This window comes from Populus alba, chromosome 16 (genome assembly GCF_005239225.2).
Source record: "Populus alba chromosome 16, ASM523922v2, whole genome shotgun sequence".
Taxonomy (NCBI): domain Eukaryota; kingdom Viridiplantae; phylum Streptophyta; class Magnoliopsida; order Malpighiales; family Salicaceae; genus Populus; species Populus alba.
This window is the reverse complement of record NC_133299.1, coordinates 514,513-540,609: the sequence shown is the minus strand read 5'-3', so window position 1 is coordinate 540,609 and position 26,097 is coordinate 514,513. Positions and strand designations below refer to the sequence as shown.

Here is a 26,097-nt window from a genome sequence, read left to right as displayed (position 1 = left end):
TCTTTACGTATCCATCGGGAATTTCTTTCGGTTTTGATCCTTGTAAAGTTTTGAAAACCTAGCTACACGGAGTTTAGTCGTGTTTCGAGAGTAGATGCGCGCGGTGCTGTTAGAAAATGTGGTGTAAACTATATTTCTTGAAAATTTAAATTTATTTTGAATAAAAAATAATATTTTTTTTTTTTGTTTTTGAATTGTTTTAATACACTGATCTAAAAAATAATTTTTTAAAAATAAAAAATATCATTTAGATGTATTTCAACATGAAAAACACTTTGAAAAATAATCACAACTACGCTTCAACATATCTTTTATGTTTTATAAGAAAATAAACTCCATTCAAAATTTCTTATAAATAATTTAAGTTTGTTTATTTTTAATTTGATAAAAATTTCCACATTAATTAGCGGCTATGGTGTCAGTGATTTAAGATTTCGACTAATTAGTGAAAAACTTGCAAGTTTTTAATGTTTATTTTGGTTTATCAAGACAAATGAAACTTGATGAGTGCAAGCAATATAATCTCTCTTGGGTTAGGATACTTGTATGGATTTAGGCACAAGATTCATCAATTCAAGAGTTGGCAAGATTTCTTGATATATCTGTCGAGAAATTATTAAATATATTCTGAGTTTTTTTTTCATTTTTTTTCATAAGAATATATGAATTGTTACGAGAAATATCTATAAACTTCAATTTGTAATAGAGAATTAGTAAAATTCTAGACATTGTGAAAATAAATTCTCTTTGCCTGTCCATAGATTCCTCAAAACTAAAAAAAAAAAAAAAAAACCCTTGATAAAAACATAAAATTCAAAATAGGTTTGGATGGTCCTATATATTGGATAAATTAAGAATATTTTTGTGGTGAATTTTACCAACTCAATACTAAACTAAACTAGATAAGAGTGAGTGTTTGACTTATAAAAAAATATTTTTATATTTAATTTTTAAAAATATTTATAATCAATTTTTCAATTTAATTTATAATTCATGAAATCTCATAAAATACTTTACAAATAGTAATTTACTTGTAATATTTTCTAATAATATTAATCAATATTATTACCATTGATGTAACAATTATTCCATCACTGTGATTTTTACCACTATTCCACATCATAATCATTATCTTTATTATTGCTACCGTCCCACAATCATTATACTACAATTGTCATACTTCATTATAATACTTCATCATCATCATCGTTACATCCTCCTCTCATCTTTATCCACAACACTATTATTATTGCTATCATTATAACCCTATATTATAACTATAAATACTATTATCATTCTATTATTATAGTAAATTTTATATTATTACCTACTAGATATTGTAAAAGATTTCCCATCCCAAAAATATTCTACATAAAAGGTCTTTTAAATGTATGTTTGTGTTAAAGTTAAGTTCTTTAGTAACCATAAAAATTATATGAGGTTTTTTTTCTTTCTAAATTAATATAATAAATAATTTTTTTCTCAAAACAACTTTTAAAAAATAATTTTTAAAATATAACATGTGCATCTCTTAATCATTTTTTTTTTTGTCTGGCACACATAAAACACATGTCAAACATAAAAAAAAAAAAAATTATAGTGATTAGCACGTGTATTATATGTACCGGTAAACGAGTATATTGTTGCATTTTAGGTGGTGTATATGACTTACCTTTGACTTCAAAGTTAGTTTTTTTATATATATATATTCTTCATTTTCTAGTGATATTAAAAATGCTATAATCAGAGCTTTTTTTTTTATGTCTACAGCGTCTTTTTCTTTATTTGTTTCTTTACTTTTTTATTTTTTTTCTCTCATACTCCTGTTATTGTGCCATCCTATTACATTTTCTTCTCTTTTTAAAGTTTTATTTAGTCCCTCAATTTTTATTTTTAATTAACTTTATTATAATCATTTCATCAATTAAATTTATTTTTATTTAAGCGGAGAAAAATAACAACTTTTGGGAAAACATTAATTTTTTTTTAGCAATTGCATTAGAAAATAAACATTAACTTTATTAAAAAAAAACTATGCAAAAATAATGGATTAAATGATCATAATAATACAATTAAAGTTAACTAAATATAACAATTGACGGATTAAATGAAGAATTGAGCAAGCAAAAGGAAAAGGAAAACTTTTTTTTTTTGGCATGAGAGACCTGCGTGTCTCAAGTTGTCCATATCAAACCTCCACGTCTAAGTTAAATTATGTTACTTTGAGAATTTTACCATATGCTAGTTTATATGAGAAATATTTTTTTTTTTTATGTATGTTAATTTTTTAAAAGAAAACTCTAAATGCACTATCTTTTCTTATGTTACCATTATGAATTATTCCAAAGGTAGCTTGTACATGTCTAAATCAAACATTTCGTTTCTATCAAACATGTCGTAAAACAAATTTTGGAAATTAACAAAAAAAACAAAAAAACAAAATTACTGACATATGATTCATAAACCCTATTAATTACTCTAGAAAATAAAATATATATATAAAAAAAAAAAACATAATGCTACGTATGTAAATGGAGTTACTATATTAGTAAAAAATAAGATAGAATTTGGTTAGTGTGTTTGGGATAGAAAACAAAAACATTCCTCTTTTCACTATCTCTTTTTAAAAGTATAAAAATTTAATATATGTAAATTTATTTTATATTTTTATTTATTTTTGCCCTTATTTTTAGTAATCAAATACTTAGTAATGAAACTCACGTCTTAAACTTCTACACATTAAAATTAAATTTCTTCCTTTGATCCCATAAGACATGTATCAATAAAAAAAAGAAAAAAAAAGAAAAAAAGAAAATCCATGGCACAATTTAAACATGAAAGATTATGCTTGAGAGTTGCAATGCAACTCGTGTTTTAAGAATTTTTTTTAAAATATTTTTATTTAAAATTAATTTTTTATTTTTTTATGGTGATATTAAATATAATTTTTAAAAATAAAAAAATATTATTTTAATATATTTTAAATAAAAAAATACTTTAAAAAATAATTAATATATCTCTCAAACACCAAAAAAAAAAAAAAAAACCCATCCCTGTTTATTAACATTATTATTATTATTATTATTATTAGCTCATTAATTACTTGGCTTGAACGGCTTAAAACCAGACAGACACATTGAGAAAAAATAAAGAAAAAGAAGGAAACCTCTTTCTCTTTCTGTGACTAGCTGTCTTCTGCTTCTCTGTCTAAAATCGTTTCGTTTTTCAAGTAAAAAACGCCATTATTAAATCATTTAATTTTCTAAATACCCCACAAGATCCATTTCGCTATTCGGTTTCGTTATTTGATTTTCGGAGCCCATCAAAAAAGGTACTTTTTTGTTATTCTTTTTGTTGACTATTAATTTTTATGTTTATTTTTTTTGTGCTTTATCAATTTGTAGTTAGTTGCTTGAAGAATTAAGGGCTCTTCGTTTTTTGTTAAATTTCCATCTGGGGTCTCAATAAAATTCAAAAACATGGTGAAAGATTGCATTCTTTTTATCATTACATGATCTGTAATTTGTTAAAATGTTGTTTTTTTTGGGTTCAAAATGGTTTCATCCTTAATGGGTTTTTGTTTAAACTTAAGGAGATCATGTTTACAGTTAGTTTTCCATGGTTTTTTCTTGTAATGACTGCTTTTGTTGACTATGAACATCACTGCATAAAAATGTTGACTTTATGTGCAGCTTGTAGTGCTTGTTGTTTACAATTTGACAGGATTGGAAAGCATTACGGCGCTTGTCTGTGTAGTGTTGTTCTACATTGAGATGCTCAGAATGTACTGTGAATTAAGACAATGATTAAAGTTTTCTTTGTTGATTGTGTCGAATTTTTGTTGGATTTTATGTGATGCTTGAGTTAGGCTATGTGTTTCTTGCTTGATGTGTCGATATAGGCCGCTGTAGTCTAGAGTTTTTCTTTCCTTCTTGCTCTATATCTTGGATCTTAGGCTTGTCTAGTTTGCATAATTGTATGTTTGAGGATGCCATTCAGCTTTATATTGTATATCATGGCAATTTGGTTTGTTTGTGTTAGTGTTGTATTTATGACTTTAGATGAATGGAAGCAATTAGTTTTTATAGAGTGATAGATAGTGCATATAATTCTTTGGCTATTTGGGAAAACATAGGGTAGAAGAGAAGTAGGTACGAGGAAGCAGTAACCTTTGAGTGATAAGTTACAGGAGCGGCATCCAGATTTCGGAGGGGAAGTATATTAATGCTAGTGCAACTAGACCAGACAAAAGACAGTAATTTTCTTTTTTTATTTGAATTGTTTTTTACCCATCCTCTTCTGATCTCCAGTTGTCATAGTCGATGTAAATCTATTGGGCAGAGTGCAGGAAGGATCTGGCCACCATTGTGCAGTCCTGTGGTGAGTTTAGAAGCGTGAAACAGGAGATGAGCTGAAGTTAGGTTAATATAGGGGGAGAAAGGCTGCTTCTAGGGTCAAACAAAAGGGATGAAGGAGAAAGACATCCATGCTATGAAAAAAAATGGAGGCCAATAGAGTTAGCTTAATGTTAGGGGAGAAAGGGTTGCTTTAAAATTTTTAAGCTTCTGGTTACATTGCACTTGATCTCTTCTTCTCTTTAGTTTCTGTCTACAGTGGTTACATTCTGTCAAGCTATGGAAAATTAGATGCTGATGCTTTATTGATATTGCAGGGACCGTAATCCTCATTTTGAAGAGAAATACTGGATTCCACAAAGAAAAAGCACCTGATAGAATTACACAAGCGGTAGAAAGCAGAGGATGGAGTAGAAGTTACTACTTGTTACACTTTTATGAGGCCCGCCAACTTTAGCTTCGAAATATAGATATTTCCTTGGGTTCCAGCATGGTCTTCTAATTAATTTCTCAACAGTGACCCTTGTCCTGTTATATACTTTTCCTGCCTATCAAGTTTCCTTTGTACTCAGCCCTCATTATTGGATATTCTAATTCCATTTCCTCATCTTGTATAGGGGAGCTTCTGGTTCTTCTGAGGTAAATATTAAGCTCCCCTGAAGAGATCTGCCCTATGGAAGGCTAGTCATTATTGGCATTGTTGGCATTGTTGGCTTGTTTCCAACCAGTTGTTCTCCAGCAACAGACATGCTTCTATAGATTGGCCATTCTGTGAAAGTTGAAAAATGGCCTTTTACTCTGAGGATGACAAAGCAGAAGATTACCTTTTCAAGATTGTTTTAATTGGCGACTCAGCTGTTGGGAAATCAAATTTGCTTGCAAGATTTGCCAGAGATGAATTCTACCCCAATTCAAAGTCTACAATAGGGGTAGAGTTCCAAACCCAAAAGATGGATATTAACGGAAAGGAAATTAAAGCACAGATCTGGGACACAGCAGGTCAGGAGCGATTTCGGGCTGTAACATCTGCATACTACAGAGGTGCAGTTGGAGCTCTTCTCGTTTATGACATCAGTAGGCGCCAAACATTTGATAGCGTTGGCAGATGGCTTAACGAACTTCACAGTAAGTTTCATAACAAGTTTTGCTAATTATTTAAATCCTTTCATTTCCTTTTCTGTACTGACTGATTTGATATCTGGTTTGATAGTCTTTGAAGTAAAATTATGTTTAGGACACTTTGCAGACCAGTTTGTTCACTTTGTTGTTTGAACCGCAATGCCTGCAACATATATTTTGACACTTTTCCTTTCAGATGGAAGATTGATTTTATATTGGTTTTCTGTTGGACAGCTCACTCTGACATGAATGTAGTAACAATACTTGTCGGGAATAAGTCCGATCTCAAGGATGCCAGAGAGGTACCAACAGTGGAAGGCAAGGACTTGGCTGAAGCACAGGGTTTGTTCTTCATGGAAACTTCAGCACTCGATTCCTCCAACGTTTCTGCTGCCTTTCAGACAGTTGTTAAAGAGATCTACAATATATTAAGCCGGAAAGTTATATTATCACAAGAACTCAATAAACCAGGTGCTCCTGAGCTGGGAAACAGAAAGACCGTGGTTTTACAGGGAGATGGAAATCAAGAAGGCAATGCAGAAACTAAAAAAGGGTGCTGTTCATCTTAGTAACCAACTGCAGCTTAATTACTTATTTTTGCCCGTTTCTTTCTCTTTAGCCTGAATTTGCCACTCATATTACATCCCTACTTCTCCATTTGTTTAGTTTCTTGATTTTGCTCCATGTAATAGAATTCTTTTACTTGTTCACCTAAGTTAACGATGGTTGAAGATGATAAATTGGAGTAGCAAATGTAAATGATCTCATGGGGTTTAAAAAGAATTATATCATACAATGTTCACACCCTCGGTGCAAACCCTTCTCTTGTTTTTCACCTTATCTTTTTCCTTTTTGCCTAGACCTTGGTTTCTTGACATGATTTACGAATTGACATTGCATTCGGATGGGAGTGGGTTTCAGGCTCGCAACATTGTCATGTATCATGTGTAATGCAAGATCACTCGTGTTCCAGGCTCACTAGACTTTCGTCTTTCATGGTTGAGTTTATGCATGGTGAAATCGTCTCTGATTGCCCCTCCTTTTTTTTTTTTTTTTTTTTTTCCTTTTTTAAATTATCATCTCCTTCAATGCTTGAAGAAAGAAGTGGCAGTGTCAAAGGATAGGTCATGGCTTATGGGATTTGACCTTTTTTAATATGGGTGCAGTCTGTACATGATATCGCTACCCTAATTGCTGGCCCACAAGAAGAGAATGGATGGTATGAAATTGTAACTCTAAGATCAGGATAGAACGAAAGCATATAAAAGAGATGGAAAAAGAAAAGGATATAAAAATATACATTTATTTTAAATGAATTTATATTTTCAAAAAATAAAAAGGACTGAGAAAACATTTTTTTTTATTTCAATTGTTTTTATTTTTATATTTCAAGATAGTAACTAAAAGTTATCTAAAATACCCTACTAATACGAAGCAAATTCAATAGCATTATCAAGAACCCACTTAATATCGTAAATGATAAAATATAGTTTTTATTTATTTTATTCGCAATTATGAAGATGACAGTTAGCATAATTTTGATTGAGATTAGCTGGCTGTTAATCATAGATGCCATGTTCCACGTGAGGTATCAAGTTTTATAATTAAGGAATTTGTGATGTCAAGAGATAATACGTAGATGTATAGTGAGGAATACTAAAAGCCTGCGTTTGTTTCAGATTATACGGTCAAGTTTGTACGTAGATAAATCCTTCTCCTGTGAAAAATATGTATAGTTTTGGCAAATAGCAAGCACCGTCCATCATAGAGTGGCTGCTATATTTAACAAATGTGGTGTTTGATTTCACAACTTTGCGAGGCAATTCCTCGGTTCATGCAAGAATTTGGACGATGAACCTTAGGTTATGAGCATACTTCGCAGATCTAATTCAAAGTCTGATCCTGTTAAGGGTCAGGCTTACTGGATGAAATTTAAAATGCTCTTATTTTGAACCAAAAAAAAAAAATTACAATGTAGTTTTGAATAATAAAAGTTACAAAAAAAAAAATTCTTAGGATCGACTTGATTGGTCTTATCCAGGTTTAGTTGAATTGAATTTCAAATTAACCTGTCAAATTTAACAAAGAAAATGTTCAATCAGGTACCAAATTTAACAAAGTAAACCTACCAAATGATTTTTTTTTTATCTTTTTACTTATTTTTTTTTCAATTTATTTTCGATTTATTTTTGATTTTAAATCAATTTGTTTTATTTTTTTTAATTAATTTCATTCTTAACAATTGATTCTTTTATTTTTTTTTATTTTTTTCATTTTTATTGAGAGGATTTTGCTTCATTATCCTTTTATAGTCCTCAAGTTACGGTTATGGGTTTTTCAAGTTTTCTTGACTCCGTTTTTATTTTCATTTTTTTTTGTTATTTTCATTTTCTTTTTCTAAAATTAATTTTTTTCTAGTTTCAGCCTTCATCATTGACTTGTTTGGTAATTAAGTTTCATAGTTTTATTTAGTTTTCTTTCTATAGGGTTATCGGGTATCACGACCAAGTTGTAGATTTGCTATGCTAACCATAATGAGCTTGGATCATAGGGTTTTTTTCTTTTTTTTCATTGTCAATTTTGTAAGTTTATTTATTGACATTACATTCCTTATTTGAAATATTTAAATTATCCAAGCTTATTAAACCTAGTTAAATCAATGACCCGAGTCTTAGAATTTTTTAAAGACACTTGGGTCACTTTAGTAATTTTTTATGTTATAAAAAATTAAATTAACCTATAGTGTAGTGCAAATCTCCTATCTAGTATTAACTATCTATAGATAAAAAGATAGGAGGACAATGACAAGGTAGAGGAGGAGAGCGAGTGTGATGATAATGAAGTAGAAAAGGGAGGAGGAGGATGAGGTTTTCGTGATAACAAAGAGGAAGAGAAGGATGGGGATGTACATGTGGTAGAGATCCAATTAATAATGGTGAATTTAGTAAAAAAAGTTGATGGAGATGAAGATGGCAAGTTTGGTGTCTTTATAGGTGGCTAAACAATTTTTGATGAACAAGAAGAAGCTAATACAGAACTGGAGGAGTATGGCAATGAGGTAATTATAGATGATTATGAAGACGTCCAAGGGCTAGATGATGATGATGGGCAGGCCCAGGAGGTAATACTTAAATTCACCACCTAGACGATGATAGCTTGAAAAACAGAAAGAAAAAAAGGCACAATGACTAAAGGAACACCTTATCATTGAGGATGACTTTAATTCATTGAAGAAGCTCACTTATGGTGCATTTTATTTTATATAGAATTATTAAATTATGTTAAAATTAATCTTCACCCGTGTCAGGTCAAAACTAGGTTTAATTTTCTCTAAAACATCATCATTATAATTTCTTGAATAAAATATGAGAACAGCATCATTTTTTGAATTGACTTGCATTACCCATAACTTGAACGGGACAACTTTACTCGAAGGTTTCTATTTTTTTTTTCATAGTTATGATTTGTTGACATGCAATATTAGTGACCCCACAACGTGAGGAGCAGCGATTATATATATATATATATATATATATATATCAGTGTCACGAAAGATGATGCATCATACAATCATTGAGTATGCCCCACAACGTGATTTTTTTACATCTTAATCAAATTTCAAGAAAGAAAAAAACCTATATTAGAAAAATCTCAAAAGCTCAAACCATACACAGATTTCCTTGGACTGCTCTCTATGATAAAAACATGAACCAGTTTGCTCGAATCATGTTTCCTTTATGGAATGGAACACCTGGACAAGAGACATGTATGAAATTCACTTCACCAGATTACCTCACCTATATCATAATCATCCTATGCGGCAATTCCTGAAACGCAAGAAAATCAAGAAGATCATGTCAGCACCAGAGAGCATGGTGATGATGGCGTGTAAGATTTTGCAAGAAAAGAATTTCATCAGCATCGGTTACATGTACTAGGATGAAAGCAACAACTAAGTGATAAAAAATGTAGGAGCTTAGGCAATCAAGGTCCAATAATTTGCGAAATCGACACAAAATGTTGGACAGTTGGAGTAATATTACGGACTCGCAATGGGGAAATCCACAAAGAGAGACTATTCTCATTATATTCTGCAGTTTTATGAAAGCTTTGATAGGAATATAAAATGAATGTTACATGAGGAAAGGCAGCATTGACTATCAGAGAAGAAATCAGGATAAACATGGGGGGAAAGAATACTTACCTCTAGTTGATTGTCTATTAGCAACACTATAACCACCAACATAACCAGCAGAATTTTTAGTCATAACATCAGAAGCTGCAGTTCCAAGCCCAAAACCAAATGAGCCTGACACTTCTGGCTCCGAAGGTGAAGATTGCCAGGTGGAATCCCCATATAATGAGCCCTTTTCATAAAACTCTGCATAAGCCCCTTCATAACCACCATTGGATGCAACATGAGAAGATGTCAGTGCAACACCTGTCCTACTGTTTCTTCCATAACCTACCCCTCCTAGACCAATATCAAAATCTCCACTGTCAAAGCCTAGATTGCTACTGCTATTGACAGAGCCAACTCCTCCACCTTGCCCGGAATTAGCAGAGGAGCCCCAAAGTGCTCCAATACTGCCAAAAGACCCCATTCCTGAGTTTCCAGTTCCAGAACCTATAAAAGTACTGGAGTTGTTGGCGCTTGAAGCATGATTACTACTTCCATTTCCCCATAATGTGTGAGCTGTTGAATTTAAGACAGAACTACTTCCTCCATTGCCTACACTAAACCCTATGGGGTTGCCATACCTGCTTGCATTTCCACTAGTTGAAGGGCTGACTCGTCCATAGCCAGCATTAGAATTAAGGTTTGAATTTCCCCCATAACTTGGGTTCAACACCTGCTCAAAATTCAATCCCATACCATAACCAGTACCAAATGGAGAAAAGTTATTCCGTCCGACATTAACAGAACTAAACCTACCATCCATTCTACCTCCATACCCTCCAACAGAACTTTGGTTATATCCCTGAGTATAACCATTGAGGAAGCTACTGACTCTACTTGGACTATAGTTAAGTCCTCCTAACTGGTTCCGTGTTGGCCCTGGGGATAATTCCTTTGGGACAGCCCGCTTGACCTCAACCATTTTACCGTTGAGTTCATGAAAGGTTTTGTGCAATACTTTATCAACCGCTTCCTCTGAATCATAGGTGATGAATCCAAAACCTCTTGGCCTTTGAGTGTTGTGATCATACATAACCACCACATCTATAATCACTCCAAACTGATCAAAGTACTTCTTAAAGTCACTATCTGTAACTGTAGATGCTAAACCTCCTACAAATATCTTCTTTGTTCGGGCAGGACCAGGTGAACCATTAATGCTGCTACTATTTTTGTTCAGAGTGCTCTGATCCTCCCTAGGAACTGCCTTCTTTGCCTCAACCTGCAAAGGAAAGATTGATTAGGAATAATATATTTTCCATGTTTGCATATAGTCCAAAGTTTCATAACTACTTAAACAGTGAAGCAAAACATTGTCTGTTTTTCGCATGTAAGTAATGGACACTTGGAATTGAGAAACTTAGCAAATTTTTTTATCTTCACACCCTTTTCGTAATGATGTTGCAAGATTTTGCATTACTCGGAATCGTCTGTTTGTATTGAAAACATGGGCTGGCATGAGATGTGGGACAGTAGATTGACACGTTTTATCTCTATATTTTGTAAAAAAATTCATTCGTAGTTCATAACTTTTAAGCAGCACAACAAATTACCAAAAATATGTATCAAGCTTACTCACCTTTTGTGTAGATAAGCTTCACCTCCCTCATTTTTTCAACTTTTGCACCAATGTTTTTTCCATTAGCATCAGCCATTAATGAGACATTAATTACAGTTTGTCTGTTTTATTGAAGCCTGATTGTGTCCTCCGATCAACTTGACTCTCATGGAAGCCATTTCTCACATCCCTTAGCACGTGTACTTTTATTCTAAAACAAGATTTTCTTGACAATCTAGCAAATGCACATGTTATGTTTTGAAATTCTAATCTCTGATTGCTGTTTAAATTTGCCGAAACCAAAACGAACTATAATGCTGCAAGGGTTTCATCACATCCTATAACTCAGGGAGTAATGCCAGCTAGCTTTCTAAACATTTAAGCTCTGAGTCTTACTTGAATTGTTCAATATTGACATACAGCAACAACAAAAATTCCCCATCTACCTCCCAAGGAAAATAAAATGATTACATTATTACTCTAGACAATGCAGAAATAATCCTTCGTCGTCATCTACTATATGCAGCCACAGAATCACAAAAAATGGGATTTATTTTCTGATAGGATAGAAATTTATGATGATCAAATTTAACCATAAGTAAATCATTATCGTTCGAAACCCAAATTATTGAGAATCAAAACATAACAACTTACATTTCTACCATCTATAAGGTGCTTTTCCATCACAACTCTCTCAGCAACAGCAGGGTCAGCGAAAACAACAAAACCAAAGCCACGAGCACGACCTGTGGCTCGATCCTTCATTATGACAGCTTCTAAAACATCCCCAAAAGCCCGGAAATACTCCTTGAGACGATCTTCATTTGTGTCCCATGAAATCCCACCAATGAATAACTTTCCAAGCTCCATTTCCATTCTATACACAAATCCCACCAACAAAGTCACCAACAAACATAAAACGAAACAATCAGCACATAAAACTAACAATCTCATCAAAAAACAAGCCATGTCTCGTTCTATACCAATCAAACAGCAGATCTTAATTCTAATACAGAATAGACACATCTACAATAAAATCCAATCCAATATCCACTGCCACAATACATCCAACTCAACAAAAGACACGATACTATATTAACAACAACAATCAAACACACCGTACCATAATGCAGATTAAACCGAGAAAAACAATACCTTGTCAAAGATACAAAGCAAAGCTCGGATATTTACAAGCTTATATCAAAAGACCACTCTTGGATTCAATCCCAAAGTAGAAACAACCTTCAAACAATCAAATATCAAGCAAAAGCAATCCAGGAATCCTGAGAAACAAAAAGAAAGATACCAACTTTGGTAAGAAAATGAGCACAAGATCCAGAACCCGGAATTCATCATCAAAAAGATTGATTTTTTTATTGAAAGTTTACCAGAAAAAAAAATCCAGATAGAAAACTTAAAAAATCTAAGATCTGAGAGGAGACATGACAACAAGAGAGGGTGAGAGAGACCCTTTCTTTTTCTGCTCTCTCTCTCCTCTCTTTCTCTCTTTGTAAGTCACTGTTGTTGTTGATTAAAACTTATCAAAGGATTCAAACTTATCGAAGAAAGAGAGAGAGAGAGAGGATTTGTTTACAACAACAAAAAAATGGGTTCTTATGTTTATGTCTTAATACATATATATAGTGAGAGAGAGGGAGAGAGATGGAGAGGTTTAGCTTTGGCTATCCTCTCGTGTAAGAAAGTTACAAAGGAGAAGATGGAAGATGGTGACTTTCCGAGAATTAAATTTTGCCACCTTTTACTTTCTTTCTTTTTTTAATTATTATTAGTATTATTATTCTTTTGTATGGTCGAAAGTAGTTTTCTTGTTTTGAAGTTTTCACCATTAACTTTCAAGTCCTTTTCAAATAAGTTCAGCAGATTTTTATTTTTATTTTTTTAAAAAAAAAAGAGTGCTCAGATGCAAGCGATGGTTAAAGTTAATTCCTTTGTTATTGTGAAACATGTTTGCTATGATTTTATGTTCGGATGAGAAAACTATTTATTTTTTAGTAAAAATTAGAAAAAAAATTTAAAGGCTTTCCAATGCTAGAAAAAAAAAAAGATGACAAGAGATTACAAACCAAACCCAACTCCCATCCATTTATGAGTGTTCCTTAGTAAGTGTTCTGTTGTCCCTTAAAAATCCTTTTTTTCATTTTATGCTACCAAACAAACCTTAAATGTGGCTGTTTTCTGCCACACAATACGGTTGCTTGATGTAGAGGCAAGGCAGGCTGTTCATCGTATCCCATTAGATATGCTTGGACAAAGTTATCTATAAAAAGCCTTGCTATACTAAAGCTCTCTGATGCTCGATCATCAAATCCGAGACTTGAATCAATCTAATTATAACTTAGATCGATTTCGGACTGAATTAACTTGAAGTAAAACAGTAAAATAATCAAACTACATCGTTTTGATCTTTAATATTAGAAAAACCAGGTAAATCTTGGATGATTTTGTCGACTGACTATCCCATTCCTGCACCAAATCTACCCAGAGAGACAGAGGTGACTTTGAAAATGTCCATGAGCAGATTGGTGAAACAGAGGAATCATATACAAACAAGTGGATAGCCCATAAATGTTCCAATAGATAAGATGGTTACTTCCTTGTTATTTTGTGAAAACAACTTTGGACACAACTTTATATTATAAAACAGAAATAAAGTTGGAGATGTGCGAGAGACAGAAGGGATCCTTGTCTTCCCCACTCATCCAAAGAACACCAAGAACACATAGATCCATCAACAAATACACATTTTGTGCACATATTTATATATAAAATAAAGATAGTGCACATGCATGACGTTACAGGATTACAATTCCATGACCTTACCCGCTCTGCCTTTTCCCTTTTTAAAGAAAGATGGGAATATCACGATAAAAAATCACCTCGCAGGCCACTAATCATGTCCAAAGGCTACTATTGATGTTAATGTTTATTCTAATATTTTTTTTATTTCTAATATCGCTGGAAAAATAGATAGGGGCTTGAGATTTTTTTATTTTTAAATAATTAAAGATTACTTTGAAGTAAAATACAAGTTTTTGAGATTTATAAGGTGTTTTTAAAGATTCAAATCTCGATTTTGTGATGATCTAAGAACTAGGAGGAGGCAATGCTTGGCATGCAGCTGCAATAATTTTATTTAATGAAATCGTTTGAATGTCTCCTCTGTAATGAAAGGCAAGAAGGCAACACACCCACTTGCAATGAACTACCAACTAAAACCAAAGAAAAAGATTGGTCCGAGACACTTGAACTTTGGGGGCAGAAAAAAACATGACACCGCAGTATAGTTTTAAAACCTTATTTTGTAATTGATTTGAGATAATGCTCAGGTTATGATTTGATAGATTTAACTTGGATTATTTATATATATAAAAAAACTAATTAAAAAATATATATTAATTTTTTTATTTTTTTAAAAAATTCAATGTGTTTTTAATATGGATATTTACTGGGTTTTATTTTAAATCATGAATCTAGACCTAATTTTTTTTTATTGAATTATATTAAATTAATTTATTTTTTATTTTTTAAAATTTACATTAATCTAAATTTTGGGTCAATCTAGTCCTCATCAACTCATCAAATTTTTTATAAAAAGATACCACATTATTTGAAACCTCGAACTCTACTGTCCTATTTGTTTTTATGGTTATAGCATTTTTTTTATATAAATATATATTTTTTTTTTAAGTTTTGAAATTATTTTAATATTAAAAATAAATTTTAAAAAATAAAAATAAAATACTTACAACCTGTCTCTTCAGAACCCCTTAAACCCTAAATTTCGCAAAACCTTGAAAACCCCATCTCTTTCTCTCACATGAGCAATCCCCAAAATTACAAAGCCTTCCGCTCTTTCTAAATGTTAAAAATTACCATTTCAAGAATGAAGGCACTAATCACCCCACCATTTTCATTCTCTCCAATGTCCAAAAAGGCCACACCTTTAGCTTCCAATTTCTTCTCTTTAGCTTCAAAATCCAATCTTTTCTCTAATCTTCAAAACCCCATTTCTTATTTCCCTCTAAAACCCTCTATGATTTCACTTCCCTCAAATTTTCCAATTCAGACTCGGTGTGTCCATTCAAAATCCTCTCTTTCTTCTTCATCTGGTGAAATTCATGTGATTGTTGGTCCCATGTTTGCTGGCAAAACCACTACTCTTCTTCACCGGGTTCAAGCTGAAATCAATGATGGCAGGTTTAAATTTTCGTTCTTTGGCTTTTTCGTGTTTTTATGATGTGGTTTCTTTTTTTGAATTTGATTTTGTTGTTTGCGTAATTTTGTAAACTTTTTTGTTGGGTTTGGCTTTGAATTTATAGTTTCATTGTTGATATATTGGTTGTTTCGAGGCTCATATTAGACAAAGTGAAATGCAATTTTTTTTTTTTGTAGATTATAGACGTGAATGTAGTATGATACATATTATAGGGGAATTAATGGTTTAGTTTAAACTTTAAAAGGTGGGATTTTGGCAATGTTTTTTGTTGGATTGATGGAGTGAGATTGTCACTGGTAGACATTGTCAGCTTTCAGGTTAGGAATTTGCGTGAATTGGGAAAAAATATTAAGTGGTCTTTGTATAACGGGGAGAATGAATGAAGCCGTGGGGCTATTATGGCGATCAGGGTTGGAAGTGGACCATGGGACCTATGCTCTTCTGTTGCAAGAATGCATTTTCAAGAAACTTTATAATAAAGGGAAAAGAATCCATGCACAAATGGTTGTTGTTGGGTATGTTCCAAATGAGTACCTGAAGACTAAATTGATGATATTGTATGCAAAATCTGGGGATTTAAAGACTATGCATTTGTTGTTTGACATGTTGATGGAGAAAAGCTTGATTTCTTGGAACGCATTGATTGCTGGATATGTGCAAAAAGGGCTTGAAGAAATGGGACTTAGTTTTTATTATGAAATGAGACAAAATGGTCTGACACCAGACCAGTATACCTTTGCATCAGTTTTCAGAGCCTGTGCTACTTTAGCAACACTGGAGCATGGGAAGCGAGCCCATTGTGTCATGATAAAGTCCTTTCTTAAAGAAAATGTTGTAGTCAGTAGTGCCCTCATGGATATGTACTTCAAATGCAGCAGTCTGTCTGATGGACATTTGGTCTTTGATAAATCATCAAATAGAAATGTTGTCACCTGGACGTCTTTGATATCTGGGTATGGCCATCATGGAAGAGTTGCAGAGGTGATAGAATCATTTCACAGGATGAAAGATGAAGGTTTCCAACCAAATTATGTTACTTTTCTTGCAGTCCTTTCTGCTTGTAGCCATGGAGGTTTGGTTGATGACGGTTGGGCCTATTTCTCATCAATGAGGAGAGATTATGGAATCCAGCCTAGAGGGAAACATTATGCAGCCATGGTCGATCTTCTAGGCCGTGCTGGGAGGTTAAAAGAGGCTTATGAGTTTGTTGTTAATGCACCATGCAAGGAACACTCAGTTTTATGGGGTGCTTTGCTTGGTGCTTGTAAGATTCATGGTGATATGGACCTGATAGAGCTTGCTGCTAGGAAATACTTTGAACTGGATCCAGAAAATGCTGGAAAGTATGTAGTCTTATCTAATGCCTATGCTGCTTTTGGACTTTGGGATAGTGTTGCAGAGGTTAGGGGGGTGATGAGAGATACAGAAATAAATAAAGAGCCTGCTTATAGCAGCATTGAGGTTCAAGGGAAGGCCCACTTTTTCTTACAGGGTGATAAATCTCATAGGGAATCTGAGGAGATATACAAGACTATTATTGAAATGATTTGGATTTTAAATGATGCAGGCTATGTTCCTGATTTGAGTGACTGTTAATTATTGACAGAGCCCATTTTCTTTGCGTATCATCTTTTCTCTATCTTGTTGAGAATCATGGCTCTTAACTTACTGGAACTCAATTTGGAGAATCCACTATAGATAAGGAACATTAATTATCACAAATGCATTCTCTAGCAATAGACAGCTTTCTTTTGTAAGTTTAAAATGCACCTTGTTGAAGGATGGACAAGAGAATGGCTCTGGGTTGAAAGAAGTATTAGCTCATTTGGGTGATGAAACCCGATAAATTTTGTGAACTACACCCAACTGTGATGTGAGTACTTTGAGCATCAAGGGAAAGCACTGAAATCCTTGTATTATCTATGACATGTCATGAAGATGACCAGCCTTCTTGTTGACTCGGTACAAGTTGGCAGTGAGGAGTAAAAGCATTTGCAACGTGGTGTACAATCTATTCCTTTTATCCAAAACCTGTGTCGCCCTTGGCTGAGCTTCCATTTGATTATTAGAGTTTTATGGTGCTTAGCTGTGTAGGTTGATCATCTGAGGTAAATCTGTTTGTGTATTATTGTATTTGAGCCTTGCTTGTTTTGATTTATTCTTCATAATAGTAAAATAATACCCACCTAAACAATATAACTAATTCATTGCCTGATCAAGGTCCAACATTCTCTATTTTTTTTTGTTATAATTTGCTCAGAATTCATGTTCAATGTTAACATGTAGCCGTTTCAATTTAATTTTCTTGCAATAACTGTACCCTGAGGTTTCTTATTTTTACTTGACTATTTTATACTCGCTTCAAAATTAAGATTCTGTCCTGCTGCTGTTGTGAGAAAAATAAAAAAATTATGTTGTGATACTAAAACAGTAAAAATTGAAAGTTTATAGAAAGAAGGAAATTACATATATGTCCAACTTGTATTTGGGATTTAGGATTTGCCAATTAGCAGTTTTGGTGAGGTAGTCCTCAAGGGGCGTAGCGTGGTGGCAAAGGGCTTGAGATTTGCACAGCAGGTCTCAAGTTCGAGTCAGGGTGTGCATCTCTTGTAAGAGCCTAAGACAGCCGGGGTTTTACTCGCTCATCTAGGCCCGCAAAGTGCACTTTCCGAGTGGTGGGGTTTTCTCGAATCCAAAAAAAAAAAAAAAAAGAGTTTTGGTGAGGTAGTTTAAAGTGGTGTCCCATTGGGAATTAAACAGTTTCCTATTATCAGCATAATTGTTGTTGTTTTATTCATTCTCCTTTTCTAACTGTAATGCAGAAATGTAGCAATTATAAAATCAAACAAGGATAATAGATATGGGTTGGATTCAGTCGTGACACATGATGGGGTTAAATTACCATGTTGCGCACTGCCCAATCTATCATCATTCAAACAGAGTTTTGGTCAGGATGCTTATGATCAGGTATCTCAATGCCAAAATGTGTTAATTTGTATTTTATAGAACGTTTCTCAAAGCATTTATTAAGCAACTTGTCTGAACTCTCATATATGAGTAATTTAGCAGCTAAAGTTTCCTATACATCATTTCAAGTTTTAATTCTTCATGTCTTTAAAATGAAAGGTAAATTTCTTTTGGAAGAAGTGCATTGGAAAACATTTGAATGTTGGATGTTGGGCTTATTCATTTTGCAAGCATTTGATATGCAAACTTGATAATAAAGACTAATGACAAATAGTTGATGACAGCTAGATGTGATTGGCATTGATGAAGCACAATTCTTCGGAGACTTGTATGATTTCTGCCGTGATGTTGCTGATCATGATGGCAAAACTGTGATAGTTGCTGGCCTGGATGGTGACTATCTGAGGTTTATTTCAAGCTCCCCACTACTTTTTTTCAATGATTTTGTGCCCATTCTTATGCTCTTCTCCACAGTTCTTGCTCATTACCCTTTTTTAGTTGTGTTTCATGACTTCATATATTATAACCTTCCTCTCAAATTCAATGGTGTCCCTTTTGAAAGTGGAATAAAATGTTCACAGGAGGAGTTTTGGTTCCGTTCTTGATATAATTCCCCTTGCTGATTCTGTAACCAAGTTAAGCGCACGATGTGAAATTTGTGGAAAACGTGCTTTCTTCACCTTAAGAAAGACCGAGGAGACACGGACAGAACTGATTGGTGGGGCTGATGTTTATATGCCAGTATGTCGACAGCATTATGTCAGCGGACAAGTTGCTGTGGAAGCTGCAAGAATGGTCCTAGAAGCTCAGAAGGCTCAGTGTGGCTCCTGTCCGTAGCTCAACTATTCTTATTATCGCAATACGCTGATTTTGTAATTTGTGCTGCCAGTCGGTGCAATATATTCAGAACTGAACTGTTAGGATGCATATTCTGCCCCCTTTGTAGGATTGTACATACAGTCAAATCTTTTGGAAGGGGAAAAATTTGTACTGTGATGAGTGTGGGATTTTGAACAATTGCAATCATGGAAAAAAAACAATTGGGTTCAGTTCACTATTGTTATTGTTACTAGTTTGCGTGGATGATGAAAATGTTGACAAAAAATTAATAAAATAAATACTCATTAACGAAAAATTTGCTCTATCTATGCTTCGTAGTTCTACTTCAGCTTCTGTCTCTGAAACTAAACATAACATCCTTGATCTACAGCTCTCTCTCTTGTTTTTCTATCGAGGTACGTGATGCTCAGTTACTTGTTCTCGAAAGCCTACCTTTTGTAGTTATCTTCAAACGCCCATGCTAGTTTTTCTAGTTCACTAATGTTGAAGGGACCAAAGCTCGCATCCCCTGTGAGCAAAATCCTTCAATCTTTGATGAGTCGTCTATGAGACAGAATGGGAAAGATTACTCAACCATTCGACCTTAAAGCACCTGGAAGATCTATCAATAAGATTAACACCGTACCCGAAAGAATTCTTGTCACTCAATTAATGCGTACTGTTTATTGCGAATGAAAGAGGATGGGATTGTTCTTAGATTCCCTTTTTTTTATTTTGGTGATGGCATACTATGCGAGAAGCTGGTTTGCCCGGACAAGCTACAAGGTTGTTATTGGATATGAAGGGCGTTTGTTAATTTATTGTTGCCAAGGTTTAGGTCGTGTAATGTTATGTCGGATGTATTTGTAGCTTCTCATTGTCTCTGTGTTGCATCCAGTTATTATTATTATTATTAACAATACACTAAAACATACACGTGGGGAGTTTTGGTGTGGCTCTAAGAAACATATTTCTTTATTTTTTTGTTTTACTTTAGTATTATATTAAGCTTAAACCGACCAGCCGCGCGCCAATGATCTAGAGTTTTCGATGACACGTTCAGCAAGGGTGTTTCCCCTAATGAGCATTCATTTGGGCTGGCGATGAAAGCACTTTGCATGGTTAATGAGGTTGATAATGTCTCATTAATTTAATGAACTGTGTTTTTTCCCCTTTTGAGTAGTTTCACAAAGTTTTCACGTCTTGTCTTGTCTTGTGATGAGAAACCAGATGAAGTTCTAGGCTCTCAAGGTTCCATCATCTCCTAGAATGAACACCATTTCTCTGTCGGGGAATAACTTCATATGTTGTTCCGAATCTGTGCCTTTTGCCCTTGGGCAACAAGCTTGAGCTCATGATAATAGGAGTGCACGTAACAAAAAAAAACCTATGTTCTTCTAAATCACATCTCCCATTGGAGATGTTCTAAAAATCAAGACTAGTTTCTTGTTAAGGGAGGTAGACAACATCTTTTGGAGGACTTAGAGAACATTTCAATTCCATCGACGGCCAACCTAACTAGATATATGAACAGTCCCTTGAAAAAATAAAAATTCATTTTAGAAGTAAGAAGCAATCCAATTAAAGAAACAATAAAGAAAAAGTTATGAACCTGTGCCTCAGAATTGCAGAATGACAGCAAGGCTTGAAAAGCCATTCAGTCCCGAAAGATGGTTATATGGTGAAAATTTTCATCATAGGCGACACTAATTAACATTGAAATAACATTTTAAAAACAAAAGCTTAAGAGAATATGAATATATGTCTCATGGCCAGTCCCAAATTGTAAAGGCAGCGACGCTGCTACACAAGGCAATGGAATATGAGACCACCCCATCACACGGAGGAGCTCCAGGTGGAGGACCTCAACATGTCTGAGGTTTTATCTGTGACGTTTTACTTTGGAATTTACAAACATTGATAAAAATCGTTTGCTCCAATGTTATAGTAAGGATTTTGAAGTTTAAATCCCCGTCACAATCAACACAAGAAGCAATCTTAACCATGATTAAGACCTAAAAACATATTAATATCAAGGAGAAAAGACTATAGAAAAAAAGACCTGACTTGAATTAACCTCAAGAAACGATTAAAGATCAACACTTTGAACTTTAAACTAGCTGATTACAAGAAAAAAAAGAACTGGGTTTTAAAAATCAGGGAAAAAGATGAAATATTTTAAGACTATTCACAATAAAGATCAAATCTTTGAAGAATATGAAGCGAAACTTGGAAAGAGACTGTTGTTGGCGCAGGCTAGAGCTGTGGAGATGTAGGAAAAATGAAAGAAGCAACTATAATTATTTATAGAGTTTCGTGGGTTGATTTTGGACCGTTGGATGAATATGTTGTGGCTGGTGATGAAGTGAGGGTTAGAGGATAGCCGACAGTGTCATTAGGGTTTGTATAACTTGCACTAGCTAACAAGAGGCCTACCTCTTACGGGCCAGACCAATTTGTAGCCCATTCTTCTAGGGCCTAACTTATTACGTATACTTATAAACAGGTCTTGAACCGGAAAATATAGTTTTTTAAAAAGAATTATTTAATTAGAAGTTCTATTTCAATTAATGATATAAATAACTAGATTGGCCGGTACCACGCCACATGTTAGACCAAATTTTATTTAAGAATAGAAAAATAATATTTAGACAACATTTTATTTAAGCATAGAAAAAAATATTTAGACAACAGTAACATTTTTAAATAAGAAAAATCCAAGAGTCAAATTAACATATGATAAAAAATATACAATAACAATAACAAATTAAAAATATTAGTTTGGGTCAAGATGAGTTAACACGAAACCATACATAAAATTAAGATAAGCTTGTGAAAAATTAAAATTATAAAAACTTAATTATAAAAAAAAAATTGAAAAATACCTAAATCAATCCAGTGAAATCTTTCAAGTGAACCGAAAGATTAATGGAGACGATTCTATAAGGATTTTCATGGAAGCTGAAATGTGATCGTCGAACATGCAGTCCAAAGAGTGCGAGATTACACACGCGCATCCTCGTCAGGTCAGGTTCTAATTGAATAATATTTTATTTATGCTAAAATACTAAATTCCCCTGGGTCATACTTGATAATTACCAAAAAAAAAAAAAACTAAAAATCCATTGATGATCGAGTAATCAAGACTTTTCCTGGCTGGTTCGGGAACCGGGTCTAACAACTATGGAGCCAAAGGAAAAACTACAAAACAACAAAGCTTTCTTAAAAGAATCAATGCAACCCGAATAATGGATTTGCAAAGCAAACCTCATTACATAAAAAATGGATGAAGATGGTGTTTAAGGCTTCTACAACTCCTTTTCTTTTTAAACATCCTCGACGAAAAAAAGATGAAAAAAAAGCACTCCAGCTCCAGTTGTAGGCCTTTCAAACTATCCTCTAATCTAAAATTCACCAACTTTGTCCAATTCGATATCTGCAATGTTCTTTCTGTAGCATCCTCTGCTTGTTCTGTCCTCGATCTGCAGGATAACAAGAAAAACAGCAGTGTGGTTAGTCTAGATTGAGAATTATTGATGAACTCTGTCTGCTGTATAGTACAAGTCTCTAACAATAGTTGCCCAACCCACCATCAGTTTTCAATGAGAAGTTCAACATTAAGCATGTTGGCATCAACAATCAATTGCAAGGTACATCTTTTTTGTTTTTTCTTCCATTACCCCTCAAAATGAATTTGGACTATCATTTACTTGTAAAGCAATTAATCCCTGTTGCAATTTGAGAATTCAAAAATCACCAATATACTCAATGCATGCTTTACGTTTTGCAGATAAGCAGTCATTTATAACTTGTTTCTGGAATAATTATATTTAGAAAGGTGCAGTTGTTCTTTAGGCCATATGATCAATCACATGCAGAGAACGTAAAAATACCAGCCATCCCTTGACCTTTAATATTTGAACCGGCTAATTAATCCTTCTCATCCCTCACGTAAGCTCAACCCTTGTTCTTTGTGCTGACATGTATAAAATGACAGCATCATATGTCGGTTATGGCACTTGTAATATATGCTCGAAACATTTTCATAAGGGGCAGTTTACATGTGCGTGTGCGTGAAGTAAAAGTATGAGATCTTGTTTGCTACATGGAAAACTACTACAAACTCTTCACCATCCTGTTTATTCAACATTCTCCAGAGCTTGTAAAAAATATATAACATAAATTACTAAACCAGTTAAATTAGGGAGCACGCTGCGAGCAAGCTTTCCAGAAGAAATTGTAGCAATTATCCACAGAAAATTTCTCAGATCCATATGATTATAAATAAGAGACAGCAGATACATGATAGCAAATGGATTGTATTGTGAAGTATAAATGCACAATAAAAGCAAACTATTTGTTCGATGAGATTCTGTTGGTTACATCAAGAAAACAAGACAAGTACTATGAAAGATTAGTAACATATCTACCTCACATTATATTCGATTTGAAAAACTTTAAGGAGCTTGCAAAATTGCATCCCTTGTATGTGTCTGAGAAAAAGCTTCCTTCTTCAATTCCCCAGGGGGGAAGTACAGTGAAACAAACAGGAAAAAAGTCATTAAATCTCCAGCCATGGTTCTCTTGTATATGAAAAGTGTGCCCTAACCAGCAAGTACCATGTAAAATTATTCATGATCGTTACCAGTGGAGCAGAGTCATTCATCTCCACCACTAACGTTGATAGTCTGAGCAACTTTAGGCAGATTGATACTCATCAGATGTTCTCCACTTGACAGATTCTGTTCCACTGGATTAAAGAATTCCTTGATTCAGACTAAGCAAAAGATAGCTATGCAAACTTAAATATGTATTTCTTACCCCTTGTTTCACCGTTGCGATCTGGGACTGTTGTCGGTGTTACATCAGAGCTTAAAACCCGTGCAAGATGTTTAACACGATTCAATCGTAATGGTTTTGGTGGTGTGCCTGGACCACAGTTTCAATGCGTGAACTTATAAGGTGGAACATACACAAATGTCTCTATAACCATGTGAATCATTTAACATGGGATACTCAATTGACAAATAATTTCGAACAACTATTTATGATGCCGGATCAAATGAAAATAACAATACTAAAGCTTACAGTTGGAAGTTGTGTCGCCAGTCATCGTCAAATCCGCTGTAATTTTGTGACTATCACCAATATCTAGAGTGTCAGCCAGTGACCGAGCAAGGTGCTTTATATGGTTTAGACGTGATCTTATAGGTAATTTAGCCAACTTATGTGCTGGAACTTCCAAACCTGCTGATTAAATTATTAGTGTGTATCAGGCTGCCTTCATATCAAATGCATTACAAAAATCACAAAACTTACCCACAGAATTTGCACTGCCTGCATTTACACTTCCTTGTCTTTGATCCAAATCGACATCAGAAATTCCATTAGATTGGACAGGAACAGAGATTACTGCTTGATTATTCCCGTTACTAAGGGGCATAAGCATTTCGTCACTATCCACAAGACTGGCCTGACTGACCTGAGGGTCTCTCACATTTTGCGCTCTTTGTCTCCGCAACTGATAATTTCTACGTCGTCTCGCAAGATGTTTTTCCCTCTCTTCAACACTCATTGCTTGCCTTCTTTGCCTGTCCCGTAATCGACGCCTTTCTCTTTCTTGCTCCTTTTGCGAATCCATCAACACTGCTCTTTCTGTTAATTCCTCCAGAATTCTTCAATTATTTCCTAAAAACTCAACAAACCCACAATCTAGACCAATCTTTCTGCATTCAAAACACAAAACCACCAGAAAAAAAATATATATATTCTTTACCAACCAAAATACATAAAGCAACAAACTTTGTGAGCCCATAAACAAAACCACCACCAACCCACGCATCAAAATCTCCTAGGCGTCAAAATCCAAGCAATACAAATCCAAAATCAACAACCTCCACAACCAAAACAAAACCAACAAAAATGTATTAAAGACTAGCTTTCACATATTCTTTCCGCAGATGAAAAACAGAAACAACACTATCATCTACAATTTATGAAAATAAACAGAACCCGTCATCCATTTCTCATCTAATTCTGAAACCACGAGACCACATGAATCTCATGACTAACATTGTTAAGACAAGATAAACATTACAAGAGAACAAAAGTATAATGCAAGAAATTGTCAAACTAACCTCAAAAAATATGATCTTTTTAATGTTGGAAATAAGATTTGCTTGTTTTCTTGGTTTATTAGAGAGACACAGTGATAAACAAGGTCTGGGGTAGCTCTTGTTTTGTTTCGGACGGGTTGAGTGCTCAATGGTTGACACTTGACACCAAATTTTGCCAAATCAGTATAATATGATGCATAATTTAGGCCTAATCACTCGGTTCTTTTGCATCTAATTAGGATGGGGCATTATGGGGCCCTTCTGTGCTGGGATCAAAAGAATTGTTATGTGAAACTGAAATCCACACCTACAATGGGCCAATTGGGCTGAGCTTATTGCTTCAAAAATATTAAATCTTTTTTTTTATGTGAGTAAGAGAGTACTGTCACAAAAGTAATCATTATTTTTCAAAAAAAATTGATTTTCTAGAGGAAAGGTAGTTTTTTTTATGGGAGGGGGTTACTTCCCTTGAACATCTAACACCTGATATTTAAGATATATTTGAAATTTTGTAGTATCAAACGATTTCGTAATATGTTGTAAAAATACTTTTTAATTAAAATAATTTTTTTATATATATTTTTACAATAACACATCAAAATTATATTAAAAAAAAAACTAAAAGAACATCAAATTACTTTCTTTCTTTTTTTTTCAAAAAACAAACATTCCCTGAGTATTCTTTCATGGATGGATTGATTGGTGTTATCCGAGCAGATCCCTTGAAATATGACGGAGTCTACAAT

The 26,097-nt window shown here is 33.8% G+C and overlaps 5 protein-coding genes and 1 non-coding gene across 25 annotated transcripts; 3 read left to right on the top strand and 3 right to left on the bottom strand.

Moving 5' to 3' along the window:
* Positions 1 to 3,119: 3,119 nt before the first annotated feature.
* LOC118044530 (ras-related protein RABA5a) lies at positions 3,120 to 6,291 on the top strand. Of its 4 annotated transcripts, none has more exons than XM_035052851.2 (3): positions 3,120 to 3,331; positions 4,673 to 5,480; positions 5,709 to 6,291. In XM_035052851.2, exons 2-3 carry the CDS (start codon positions 5,141 to 5,143, stop codon positions 6,041 to 6,043), a joined length of 675 nt encoding a protein of 224 aa, XP_034908742.1. In that variant the 5' UTR covers positions 3,120 to 3,331; positions 4,673 to 5,140; the 3' UTR covers positions 6,044 to 6,291. The 4 variants fall into 4 exon arrangements, with proteins under 4 accessions (XP_034908742.1, XP_034908747.1, XP_034908746.1 ...); XM_035052856.2 differs by lacking the exon at positions 3,120 to 3,331 and adding an exon at positions 3,356 to 3,482; XM_035052855.2 differs by lacking the exon at positions 3,120 to 3,331 and adding an exon at positions 3,575 to 3,784.
* Positions 6,292 to 9,017: 2,726 nt separating this feature from the next.
* Positions 9,018 to 12,941, bottom strand: LOC118044528 (heterogeneous nuclear ribonucleoprotein 1). Its single transcript, XM_035052849.2, has 5 exons — positions 12,601 to 12,941; positions 12,368 to 12,495; positions 11,867 to 12,089; positions 9,679 to 10,876; positions 9,018 to 9,301 (listed from the first exon to the last, which is right to left on the bottom strand). The coding sequence occupies exons 3-5, from the start codon at positions 12,086 to 12,088 to the stop codon at positions 9,288 to 9,290; spliced, it is 1,434 nt and encodes a 477-aa protein (XP_034908740.1). The 5' UTR covers position 12,089; positions 12,368 to 12,495; positions 12,601 to 12,941; the 3' UTR covers positions 9,018 to 9,287.
* A 2,048-nt stretch (positions 12,942 to 14,989) lies between these two features.
* On the top strand, positions 14,990 to 19,470 carry LOC118044531 (thymidine kinase a). Its single transcript, XM_035052858.2, has 4 exons — positions 14,990 to 15,430; positions 18,272 to 18,416; positions 18,701 to 18,822; positions 18,998 to 19,470. Exons 1-4 carry the CDS (start codon positions 15,093 to 15,095, stop codon positions 19,251 to 19,253), a joined length of 861 nt encoding a protein of 286 aa, XP_034908749.1. The 5' UTR covers positions 14,990 to 15,092; the 3' UTR covers positions 19,254 to 19,470.
* On the top strand, positions 15,313 to 18,265 carry LOC140954196 (pentatricopeptide repeat-containing protein At4g16470). The gene is made up of 2 exons (XM_073405472.1): positions 15,313 to 15,430; positions 15,760 to 18,265. Exons 1-2 carry the CDS (start codon positions 15,421 to 15,423, stop codon positions 17,043 to 17,045), a joined length of 1,296 nt encoding a protein of 431 aa, XP_073261573.1. The 5' UTR covers positions 15,313 to 15,420; the 3' UTR covers positions 17,046 to 18,265.
* Positions 19,471 to 20,849: 1,379 nt separating the features above from the next.
* LOC118044539 (small nucleolar RNA SNORD96 family) lies at positions 20,850 to 20,939 on the bottom strand. The gene has a single exon (XR_004686803.1). It is a non-coding gene; the product is annotated as a small nucleolar RNA SNORD96 family (small nucleolar RNA).
* A 1,495-nt stretch (positions 20,940 to 22,434) lies between these two features.
* Positions 22,435 to 25,527, bottom strand: LOC118044537 (uncharacterized). Of its 17 annotated transcripts, none has more exons than XM_035052868.2 (7): positions 25,373 to 25,527; positions 24,555 to 24,961; positions 24,324 to 24,485; positions 24,057 to 24,164; positions 23,666 to 23,985; positions 22,826 to 23,211; positions 22,435 to 22,717 (listed from the first exon to the last, which is right to left on the bottom strand). In XM_035052868.2, exons 2-5 carry the CDS (start codon positions 24,874 to 24,876, stop codon positions 23,894 to 23,896), a joined length of 684 nt encoding a protein of 227 aa, XP_034908759.1. In that variant the 5' UTR covers positions 24,877 to 24,961; positions 25,373 to 25,527; the 3' UTR covers positions 22,435 to 22,717; positions 22,826 to 23,211; positions 23,666 to 23,893. The 17 variants fall into 17 exon arrangements, with proteins under 17 accessions (XP_034908759.1, XP_034908758.1, XP_034908760.1 ...); XM_035052867.2 differs by having other exon boundaries at positions 23,129 to 23,211; XM_035052869.2 differs by having other exon boundaries at positions 23,144 to 23,211.
* Between the last annotated feature and the right edge of the window lie 570 nt (positions 25,528 to 26,097).